The 11,778-nt window shown below is 55.1% G+C and overlaps 1 protein-coding gene across 1 annotated transcript; it reads left to right on the top strand.

Annotated features, from left to right (window-relative positions):
• The first annotated feature begins 4,313 nt into the window (after nucleotides 1-4,313).
• LOC105468396 (signal peptide peptidase like 2C) lies at nucleotides 4,314-6,543 on the top strand. The gene has a single exon (XM_011718526.3). It carries the CDS (start codon nucleotides 4,383-4,385, stop codon nucleotides 6,435-6,437), a length of 2,055 nt encoding a protein of 684 aa, XP_011716828.1. The 5' UTR covers nucleotides 4,314-4,382; the 3' UTR covers nucleotides 6,438-6,543.
• The last annotated feature ends 5,235 nt before the right edge of the window (nucleotides 6,544-11,778 follow it).

The following is an 11,778-nucleotide window of genomic DNA, read 5'->3' on the forward strand; positions in this document are numbered from 1 at the left end:
GCCTGTTTGGGCTGTTTCATGTAAGCAGAATTAATTGTACAATATGTGTCCCTTTGTGTCTGGCGTCTTCATTTAGCATAATGTGTTTCCACTTAGCATAATGTTTTCAAGGTCCATGCACATGGTAGCAGGTATCAAAACGTCATTCCTTCTTATGGCTGAACGCGATTCCCTTGTGTGGAGAGACGGCAGTTTCTCCATTCGTCAGTGGATGGACGTTTGGGTTCTCTCCACCTATTCCAAGTTATTATGAATGGTCCTGCTGTGAGCATGCATGTGCACGCTTTTGTTTGAAGGCCTGATTTCAATTCTTTGGGATATATATCCAGGAGTAGAAGTGTGAGGTCATATGGTAACTCTTTGTTTAACTTATCTGGGAGCCGCCAAGCCGTTTCCTGCAGCGGCGGCACAATTTTCCATACACCAGCAGTGTATGAGGGTCCCAGCTTCCCTATATCCTCCACAAAGCTTGTGATTGTCTGGGTTTTGTGACAAAGTGGATGTGCTGGTTCTTGTTTTTTAAAAGATCCACGACTCCCTGGGTGGAGAACAGGGCCCCCAGTGAAAGCCTAGGTTGCTCATTCATTGCTGGGGGGCCAGAAAGGCTTTTACTATCGCAGCCCTCTGTCAGGGGCTGCCTGCCCTCCTGCCCTGCTGTGCCCAGCATCTATGTGCTCGGATTCAGAGAGGTGCGCCCAGTTTAGACACTGCTATACTCTGTGATAAGAACCCTATGGGCGAGCCTCCCTCTCCTAACCACCCTCCTGGCCAACCTCCCCTTTGAAATGGGAGCACTCGGAAGGGACAGCTGGCAGCCTCCTCCCCTGGGCTCTGCCTGCTTCTCCTCACACCGGCTGGTGGAGTGTCTGCCAGTCACTTGCATTTGTTCCCGAACGTGTTTCTGACAGTTCACTTGTCATTGTAATTACTGTTGTAATCTAACTAAATGTTATATTACTGATGAATCAGAAGTGCACTAACAAGGAGAGATGTTTCTTACGAAAATTCAGGCTAATGCTTCAAAAGATACTTTACAGTTGAGTCACCAAAAATATTGGCAAATTAGGTGTGGGTGAGACGAGTGTAAATAACTGGGTGGGAGAGAATTGTCAGAATCACAGGTGGGTTCCACTTGCTGACCACTTCACAGGGCCCTTTAAACTCGCCCTCCACTTCAAAGAATCAACAGCTGATGTTGGAGATGATGTTTCATCCCTGTGGGTTTCCCAAGGAAAGCAGTGTGGGACTGTAAGAGACGGACCTGTAATAGGAGAGGCCTTCACAGGCACGGTGGCTCACGCCTGTAATCCCAGCACCTTGGGAGACCAAGGTGGCCGGATCACCTGGGGTCAGGAATTTGAGACCAGCCTGGCCAACATGGTGAAACCCCATATCTACTAAAAATACAAAATTAGCCGGGTGGGGTGGCGGGCACCTATAATCTCAGCTACTTTGGAGGCTGAGGCAGGAGAATCGCTTGAACTTGGGAGGTGGAGGTTGCAGCGAGCCAAGATTGTGCCACTGTACTCCAGGCTGCCTAGGGGACAGTGAGACTCCGTCTCAGAAAAAAAAAAAAGAAGAAGGAGAGGAAGGAGAGGAAGGAGGAGAGGAAGGAGGAGAAGGAGGAGGAGAAGGAGGAGGAGAAGGAGGAGGAGAAGGAGGAGGAGAAGAAGGAGGAGAAGAAGGAGGAGGAGAAGAAGAAGAAGAAGGAGGAGGAGAAGAAGAAGAAGAAGGAGGAGGAGAAGAAGAAGAAGAAGAAGAAGCAGAAGCAGAAGCAGAAGCAGAAGCAGAAGCAGAAGCAGAAGAAGAAGAAGAAGAAGAAGAAGAAGAAGAAGAAGAAGAAGAAGAAGAAGAAGAAGGAGGAGGAGGAGGAGGAGGAGGAGGAGGAGGAGGAAGCAGAAGAAGGAAGCAGAAGAAGAAGCAGAAGAAGAAGCAGAAGAAGCAGAAGCAGAAGCAGAAGCAGAAGAAGAAGCAGAAGAAGAAGCAGAAGCAGAAGAAGAAGCAGAAGAAGAAGCAGAAGCAGAAGCAGAAGAAGAAGCAGCAGAAGCAGAAGCAGCAGAAGCAGAAGCAGAAGCAGAAGGAGAAGCAGAAGGAGAAGCAGAAGGAGAAGCAGAAGGAGAAGCAGAAGAAGAAGCAGAAGAAGAGGAAGAAGAAGAGGAAGAAGAAGAGGAAGAAGAAGAAGAAGAAGAAGAAGAAGAAGAAGAAGAAGAAGAAGAGGAAGAGGAAGAGGAAGAGGAAGAGGAAGAGGAAGAGGAAGAGGAAGAAGAAGAAGAAGAAGAAGAAGAAGAAGAAGAAGAAGAAGAAGAAGAAGAAGAAGAAGAAGAAGAGTCGTCCTTGAGAAAGACCAGTGATTGGCCAGGCACAGTGGCTCATGCCTATAATCCCAGCACCTTGGGAGGCCGAGGTGGGCGATTCACTTAAGGCCAGGAATTCAAGACCAGCCTGGGCAAAATGGTGAGACACCATCTGTACTAAAAATACAAAAATTAGCCAGGCATGGTGGCGCACGCCTGTAATCCCAGCTACTCGGGAGGCTGAGGGGAGAGAAATGCTTGAAACCAGGAGGTGGAGGTTGAAGTGAGCTGAGATCATGCCACTGCACTCCAGCCTAAGCAACACAGCAAGACCCTGTCTCAATAAATAAATAAATAAATAAATAAATAAATAAATAAAGCATGCTGACTCCTTAGAGGTTAAAATTATGTGTGTGTTGTGGGGCTGTCCATAATTGTGCCCCCAAAAAGGCATGTTGAAGTCCTAAACCCCAGTACCTGTCGATGTGACCTTATTTGGAAGTAGGGTGTTTGCAGACATAATCAAGTTAAGATGGTGTCATTAGGGTGGGCCCTAATCCATTATGACTATGTCCTTATAAAGAAGAGAAGAGACACAGAGACACACAGGGAGAATGCCATGTGACAACCTATGCAGAGGCTGGAGTAACAGGCCAGGCCAGTGGGGAGAACATGAGGACAATGGAACCTGGACTGCCAAGCTCCAGCCCCTAAATCCCTCCCTTCTGGTTCTGGAGGCCCCAGGGTTACTCTCCCACATGCTAACTGCTTTGAAAACCTCATTCCTCAGCTCCACTCCATCATGGGTGGCCTGAAGAAGCCTGGACAGGAGGTCCTGGGTGACCCGTGAGAGCACACACCACGGAGCTGGGTGCAAACCTGCAGAGCCAAAACGTGGGGCTCCTGACTTCAAATTCACCTCTCACGAGTGTTCAAGTTCTCTTTCCAGCAGGAAGTCTGCCCGGCCTCAGAGTTGCAGCCAGCAGAGTGGCTCAGCATCCAGCATGAAAACATTTGGGAGACATCAAGGTCCATTTAACCAGCACAAGAGTCCCAGCATTCTTTGCTGTGTCAATGTGAGCTTCTCCAAGCCTCAGTTTTACTTATCCATGAAGTGGGTGTATTAAGGTAACGTTAAGTGGCTACAACAAAGAGACCCATGATAAATCAATGCCTTAAGGAAGATCAAGTCTCTCTCTTTCTTGTAGCAGTCCACAGAGCACATCCTGGGCTACTGTTTCACATGGACATCCAGGGACCTGGCTCCCTTCACTTTCTTCCTCTCCATTCCTTAGGACATTGTCCTCCTTGTCACAGACACATCACAGGCCTGTCCTTGTTCTGACTCCTGAAAAAGGGAAAGAGAGGGTAAACCAGGAGCCCCACAGTCTGTCAGCCTAAGCCTCTGATGTAAAGAGTTCACATCATTTTTGCTCAGTTTCCTTAGTCACCTGTCTGTTCCCAACTGCAAGTGGAATTGGAGATGAAATCTGGTCATGCACCTGGTAGAAATGGGGACCGATTTTGAGGGAAAGCCTCAGGCTGAGCAGTTATAATGACACCTCCTTGCAGCTATGCAATAGATACAGCTAGGGTACCTGGAACCTAGTAAGCCCTCAGTAAAAGTGCTCAATGTTACTGAGCTCAGAGCTCCAAGGGACCTTAGAAACTCTCTGGCTCAACGTCCTTATTTCTTTACAGCTAAAGAAACAGCCTAGAGAGGAGTGACATTGGGCTGGGTTCCCCATGGGTAAGGAAAAAAGTTGGTTCAGAATCCTATCTGGCCTGCAGACCCCGTCCTCACACCTTTTATTTCAAAGTACCTGGTCTAATCCCACTAGGGTCTGGGCAGAGAGCAGGGTCCAGATGACCTCTCCCCTGGTCTCCCAGGGTTGCGGGACATCATTCTAGAGGGACCCTGTGCCCCACAGCAGCGCCCTCGGCTGGGGACCACACAGCTTTATGACTAAGTAGGTGTGGCCCTGGTTTCCAGGACAGGTGTCCAGACTGCTCTGTGACAAAGGGCCACGCCCGCCCCTAGGAGGGGGATTGGGCTGCCCCCTGGGGATGCTGCAGTAGGAGCTGAGGATGGCGTGCCTGGGCTTCCTCCTCCCCGTGGGCTTCCTCCTGATCATCAGCACCATGGCCCGGGGAGAGTACGGTGTGGCCCACGTGGTGTCAGAGAATTGGAGCAAGGACTACTGTATCCTGTTCAGCTCCGACTACGTCACCCTCCCCCGGGACCTGCACCACGCCCCACTCCTTCCCCTGTATGATGGCACCAAGGCACCCTGGTGCCCAGGCGAGGATTCCCCCCACCAGGCCCAGCTCAGCTCCCCCAGCCAGCGGCCCCTCCGCCAGACCACCGCCATGGTCATGACGGGTAACTGCAGTTTCCACACGAAAGGCTGGCTGGCTCAGGGCCAAGGTGCCCACGGGCTGCTCATCGTGGGCCGGGTCAGTGACCAACAGTGCTCAGACACCACCCTGGTGCCCCAGGATCCCCGCCAGCCCCTGGGAGACCTCACCATCCCTGTGGCTATGCTCCACTACACTGACATGCTGGACATCCTCAGCCACACTCATGGGGAGGCCATCGTCCGTGTGGCCATGTATGCGCCCCCTGAGCCCATCATCGACTACAACATGCTGGTCATCTTCATCCTGGCTGTGGGCACGGTGGCCGCAGGTGGCTACTGGGCTGGCCTGACCGAAGCCAACCGGCTACAGCGACGCCGTGCCCGGAGAGGAGGGGGGCCTGGTGGTCACCGTCAGCCGCGGGAAGCAGCAGCAGCTGAGGGAGCCCAGAAGGAAGATAATGAGGACATCCCAGTGGACTTCACACCGGCCATGACGGGCGTGGTGGTCACCGTGTCCTGCTCGCTCATGTTGCTGCTCTATTTCTTCTACGACCACTTTGTCTATGTCACCATCGGGATCTTTGGCCTGGGTGCTGGCATTGGCCTCTACAGCTGCCTGTCACCCCTGGTGCGCCGCCTGCCCCTGTGGCAATACCAGAACCCTCCACACGGCCTCTGGGCCTCTCTGCCGCTGCCCCTGCTGCTGCTGGCGAGCTTGTGCGCAACCGTGATCATCTTCTGGGTGGTCTACCGCAACGAGGACCGCTGGGCATGGCTCCTGCAGGACGCACTGGGCATTTCCTACTGCCTGTTCGTCCTGCACCGCGTGCGGCTGCCCACTCTCAAGAACTGCTCCTCCTTCCTGCTGGCCCTGCTGGCCTTTGACGTCTTCTTTGTCTTCGTCACCCCCTTCTTCACCAAAACTGGTGAGAGCATCATGGCGCAGGTCGCTTCAGGCCCTGCAGAGTCTTCAAGCCACGAGAAGCTGCCTATGGTGCTCAAAGTGCCCCGGCTAAGAGTCTCCGCCTTGACCCTGTGCAGCCAGCCCTTCTCCATCCTTGGCTTTGGTGACATCGTGGTCCCCGGCTTCCTGGTTGCTTACTGTTGCCGCTTTGATGTGCAAGTCCACTCCCATCTGGTCTACTTCGTGGCCTGCACCGTGGCCTATGCCGTGGGCCTGCTGGTCACATTCATGGCCATGGTACTCATGCAGATGGGCCAACCTGCCTTGCTCTACCTAGTGTCCAGCACCCTGCTCACCAGCCTGGCTGTGGCCGCCTGCCGCCAAGAGCTCAGCCTCTTCTGGACCGGCCAGGGCAGAGCTAAGATGCTTGGGCTCTGCTGTGCCCCTTCAGCTGGCTCTAGGCAGAAGCAGGAGGGTACAGCAGATGCCCACACAGCCAGCACACTTGAGAGAGGCACCAACCGAGGAGCAGGGGACTTAGACAGCAACTCTGGAGAAGACACCACTGAGATTGTCACCATGTCTGAGAATGAAGCCACCAATCCAGAGGACCGCAGTGATAGCTCCGAGGGCTGGAGTGATGCCCACCTGGATCCTAATGAGCTGCCCTTCATCCCCCCTGGGGCCTCGGAGGAGCTGATGCCACTGATGCCAATGGCCATGCTGATCCCACTCATGCCCCTGATGCCCCCGCCCTCAGAGCTGGGCCACGTCCATGCCCAGGCCCAGGCCCATGACACTGGCCTGCCCTGGGCAGGACTCCACAAGAGGAAGGGTTTGAAAGTAAGAAAGAGCATGTCGACCCAGGCTCCCTTGTGAACTGGAGGCCGTGAGACACACGCCTCTCAAAGGGCTGGTGGAACATTGCAGAGCAAAGCCATGCATGGCAACAATAAATCAGGGCATTAAAGAGATTTCATATCTACCCAAGGAGCCTCTCTGTTTGTTGGGAGTGCAAGAGAGCAGCAACCACAGAATAAGTGTGTACAGGGCTCGGAGGGTCCTTAGGAATGGGCACCACCCCCAAATAATGAAGGGGGAAAACTGAGGCTCCAAGAGGGCCTATGACTTGCACAAGTTCAAGCAGCAAGGTTGGGATTTGCATCCAGGGCTCACTGGGCAGCTACTCCCCTCTACCTGCCTGCCCAATCCCTTCCCAATCCAGAGTGGCAGCTTCTTAGCCTGGCACACAGCCCCCCATGCCATCCCTGACACCCACCCTAGGCTCATTGCCCATCTTCTCTCCATGCTCAGGTCAGACGGAACTCTTTGTCCTCCCCACCTGCTCTCTCTGCATATGCTGTTCCCTCCAGCTGGGATGCACTTCCCTCTCCAGACAGAAACACTCCAGCCTGGCTCCCCGACTCACTGGAAAACTCCCAAGCATCCTTTCCTCCTCAGCTCGCATCCGTTCTGCAAAACGTCTCTGCTCAAGACTCCCAGGCAGCAGCACCAAGTCCGGCACGTTCCTGTGTGCACCACCCATTCCATCTTCAGACATCGAGTATGCCCCTACGGTGTGCACCGCCATGTGGTGGGCACAGGGAAGGCCTCTGTCTAGCTGGGGGAGGGGTGGGCAGACAAGAAACAACCTTAGAATTGTCTCAAAGAGGGCAGGAGGGGTCGGAGAATTTGGGGCCAGGGTGGAAGAATTCAGGAGACCATGGCCTCCCTCACTGACTCTAGGTAATGTTTAAGCCTCTTTTGGTCTCTGTAGTCTCATCTGCAAAATGAGACTTATAATACCATGTCCATCTGGAGGCAGGGGCATGGACAAGATGACCTCCTAAGGACTCTACAGGCTTTTAGGCCAGGTAGGGTGCTGACGTGTTGCTTAATCAGAGCAGACAAACTCTGGGATGAGAAGGCTTCCTGGAGGAGGCATTTTTGGAGGGAAGGAAAGTGTATCCCAAGAGGCAGTGTGGTTCAGTGGTTAGGGCTCTACAGCCAGGCTGCCTATCACAAATCCCAGCCCTACCACTGACATGGAGTATCTCACTGAGCAAATGACTTACCTGTTCAGTGCCTCAGTTTTCTTGTCTGTGAAATGGGATAACAGGACCTACCATCTGGTTTTTGGGAAGTTTGAATGAGTTGGCCTATGTCAGGAGATTGGCACAATGCCCTGCCTGTCCGAAGAGCCCCCTGCATGTGAGCTATGTTTGTGTTGCTCTCCTAGTGAAAGCCTTGCAGAATCAAACCCAGTTCCTACAAGGCCTTGGGGTTCCAGCCCAACAGCCCTCTTCCACCCCTCCAAACCCCTACTGCCACAAGCACACGCCAGACCCACCACACCCCCCGTGCTTTTTCCTCTACTTGGAACTATCTTTCTGCCCCTTCCTTACCACGCCCCATGAACTTGGCCTGGCTGGCTCTTCCTCTTTGCAGCCTTTCCTAAAGCAACCCTGTCTCAATCACGCGACCAGGCACCGTGTTTCTTAGTTTTCCAGTCTTCCCCAGGAGAGGGTCAGCTTTGGAAGCCAGGGGCCTTGCCTATCTTGTTCATCTGTGTAGTTTCAGGGCTCAGAACAGGTCCGGAAGTGTTTCAGGTGCTTGCTTTATTTGCTGGAGGAATGAATGGATGGATGAATGAATGAATGAGGAGTTGGCCAGCCTGAACTGCAGAGGAGGGGATGCTATGAGGGAAGGCCCTGTTGCCCAGGCCACCTCACAGGCTTCCTGCAGGGCCTTGGTCCATGTTGATGTGAGACTTGGTGGGCCTGGGTGGGCTCTGGAATAGGGAGAGAGGCCCAGAGAGGCAGTGCAGGTGGTGGGCATCTCAAAGCCCCACTTGCCGGGGAGGAAGTGCAGCCCCTCGGTACACAGCAGCTGAAGGCCCCGCTGGACAAGGGAAGCTTGGAGAACCTGGCCAGGCCACTGCGGAGGTGTTGGCAGCCCCTCCCACTGGAGCAGAGGCCATCTGGCCTGGACAGAGGGCCCTCTGCAGGCCCTGGCTCAGCCCCAGCCTGGGCAGCCTCCCTGCTGCTGGCCTGCGTCACAGGGCCTGCCGAGGGCAGCTGCACCCTCTGCCAGGCCTGAGGGGAAGGGCTGGACAGAGCCAAGGCCTCCTGGCCCCCCAGCCCCCACATCCCCCAAGGCAGGAGGTCAGGATGAAGAAACTTCTCTTTCCCAGAAATTCGCAGTCTGAGGGCTCTGAGGACGCAGGCCTGGAGCTCCGCAGACCTGCAGGGAGGCCAATGCCTGCCTCCAAGGAGAGGTGATTCAGGGAGAGTCTGGGTGGGGAGGCCTCCCCCTTCCCAGCATCCAGACCTGATGGGGAGGTGAGGGCCTACAGGGCCTGGATCTGCTGCCTCCACCCCTCTTCCCCAACCCCCAGCTTGCTGCACGGTGCTTGGGCAGCAGAACTGAGGTGCTCCCAGGGTCCCAAGGCCAGGCCTGGGGTGGACAGCAGCCCAGGGTGCAGTGGCATCACGGTGCCCAGGTAGCTCTCAGCTCTGCTTCTCACTGGGAAGTCATCCTGGTCACCCAAGTTTCACCACCCCCTCCCCATGCTGGTTCCCCAGTGTGGCCACAGCCAGGACTGACCAATGTCAGGGACCTCTATGAAGGACACCCCAGCTCCAGAGTTCCCGAGGGCTCACTGGGGCCACAGCCGACTGGCCCTGAGGCCCGGCTTCATCCTTACTCTCCTGCAGCCCTCACTCCCTGTCAGGCATCTCCCCTGAGACCACTGCCCAGCACCTCCCACCCAGCATGCTCCTGAAGCTCATTCCCAGGGAGCCCAAGCTAAGACACAGGGACAGCTGCCTTCTACGTGTGAACTGGAAAAACTATGTGAGTCCCCCACACACCCCTACCTCCTCCAAGCTCTTCCGCCCTGCCCAGGAAAGGAGTGTGGGGATGGGGCTGGAGGCAGGTGATGGGCAGGACCTTTCTTCTTCCTCCCAAGAACACTCGGCAGCGACTCTGCCCATTTCACAGATGGGGCTGGGCAAGGACTCTGGGTCTAGAGGCAGCTTGAGGGTTTAGAAAGAGCTACCCAAGCACGGCTGCAGGTCAGAATCACTGCAGTACCTGCCAAAAATCTGGATTCCTGGCCCCACAGATTCTGAGTTGACAGGTTTGAGGTGGGAACAGGCATCTGCTGTCTTGAGGGACCCCACCCCCACCCCAGGCTGAACACCTTTAGAGTCTGGCTTCAGCCTCTTGTCTTGGCAGGGCCAGGAGGAGGTGGGGAAGAGGGATGCCAAAGCGTCAAGGTGCCGGGGGCCCAAGGTAGGTCCTGCCTCCAATCTTGACACACACATTCAGCTGGGGGCCCTGCAGGCTCCGCTCCCTGAGCCCTGGGCCCACCTGACCACACCCGGAGACTTAACCTCTACCTTGCTCCCCTGGCCAATCCTGGTCTGGGGCAGGAAAAACCGAAGCAACTTTACCAACCAACAAACTTCACTTATCGCCACGCTTCTCAACCTCTGATCCCCATCTCTAGCATGTCCTCTGAAGACTTCGCCCTGTTTTGTTCATCACGCATTGGACCCGGCACATAGTAGGTACTCAATAAAACATCTGTTGTATGAATGCACTGGCTGGATGAATGTCCCCCTTACTAACTGTGTGACTTTGAGGATGCAAAAGTCTCCTTACCATAAAGTGGGCGTAATAACACTGCCTGCCCCAGGGGTTGCGGTAAGTAATAAGCCATATGGGTGAGGAGCTGAGCCCAGTGCCTGGCACAGAGTCAAGTCTCCTAGATCTTGCCCTGCTGCTGCTGCTGTGCCTTCTGATGGCCCAATGTCCCTGCTCCTGCCCAGAAGACTCCTCTTACTCTGCCAGTTCCCTTCCCAGAGGACAGGGCCGACTCCAGGCAGCTAGACCACGCTGCCACCTGCCAGAGGTGCCCAAAGCTGGAAGCCCCTGCCTGAAGGCCAGAGGGACACAGGATACTGCACGTGTGCATATGCACACACGCATGCACACACATATGCATCCATTCACATACACATGGGCACACACCCATGCTGCACACTTCACACACCTATACACCCCATACCTGCACACACATACACCCATGTGCACATCCACACACATGCACCTGTACTGAACACGTGCACATGCCCTTGTGCACACCTGTGCACACCCAGCACGTGCACACACACACACACACACACACACACACCCCTGGGCTCTGACCTGCTGCGTGTGGTTCCCTACAGATCCAGCCTTTCCCCACCAGGCCTTTCCTGGGCCTACAGGAGTGGGGGTGCTGATTCCTGGATTTCCCACCCTGAAGGACAGGGTGGTCAAGGCCTCCCACAGGCCTACCCCTTTCCTGATGGGACAGGTCCCCCTTCGAGACAGAACTCACTGCCCAGCTGCTCTGAGGAGTGTGGTTCGAGGACGGCCTCCTGAGGGCACCTCAGCTTTCTAGCCCGGCTCACTCACACTCTTCAGGGGAGGGGGCACAAAGGGCCGACTAGAGGCTGAGCAAGACAGGGGCCCAGGCCCTGGCCATCTCCACCCAGAGTGGTCTTTGCTCTGATCTCATGGGCTGGCAGAGGCAGCAGAGGCCTGTGTCCCAGGCTGCTGGCTCCCCATGCTGCAAGCTGCTTCCTCCTGACTCCACTGCTAACCACCATAGCATCTGCTTCCTGGACAGCCTCACCTGTGATAGGTGAACCGTCAGATGGGACCAGGGCAGGAATAGCCTCCTTGAGGCTGCCCCCAGGGCCCCAGGTGGCCCAGCCTCAGGGCTGAGCTGTTTTACGCAGGCCAACTGACATTTCTGTCTGTGGCCTTGGTTAATCCCAGCACCAGCTTCATGAGGCATGGGCTTGGTTCTCTTTTGTTCACGAGAGGGTGCTACTGGAGCTTCTGGATTTCTGGGATGGTGGGGACCAGCAAGGACCTATGAGATGCTGTCCTCAACAGATGAGGAAAGGAAAGCCCAGAGAGGGCCAGGACCTGCCCAAGGTCACACAGCAATGGGACAGTAGAAACGAAATGCAAGTCTGGTCTCCTGCTTCCCAACCCAGCAGCTGGGACCAGCTCTCATCCTCAACATCCCCTCCCTCCACACACCCTGGTCTCTGATCCATGTTCCTCTGAAATCACACCTCCCTCAGGAAAACTCTGGGCCTACCCACTCCTGTGCCCTGTGTCCCCTTGGGAGGTATAGCCCCACATTCTCCTTGAGAAG

The sequence above is a fragment of the Macaca nemestrina genome, chromosome 17 (genome assembly GCF_043159975.1).
Source record: "Macaca nemestrina isolate mMacNem1 chromosome 17, mMacNem.hap1, whole genome shotgun sequence".
Lineage (NCBI taxonomy): Eukaryota > Metazoa > Chordata > Mammalia > Primates > Cercopithecidae > Macaca > Macaca nemestrina.

Excerpts from the sequence above, each read along its gene's own strand:
- LOC105468396 (XM_011718526.3), top strand. The coding sequence starts at position 4,383 with ATGGCGTGCCTGGGCTTCCTCCTCCCCGTGGGCTTCCTCCTGATCATC.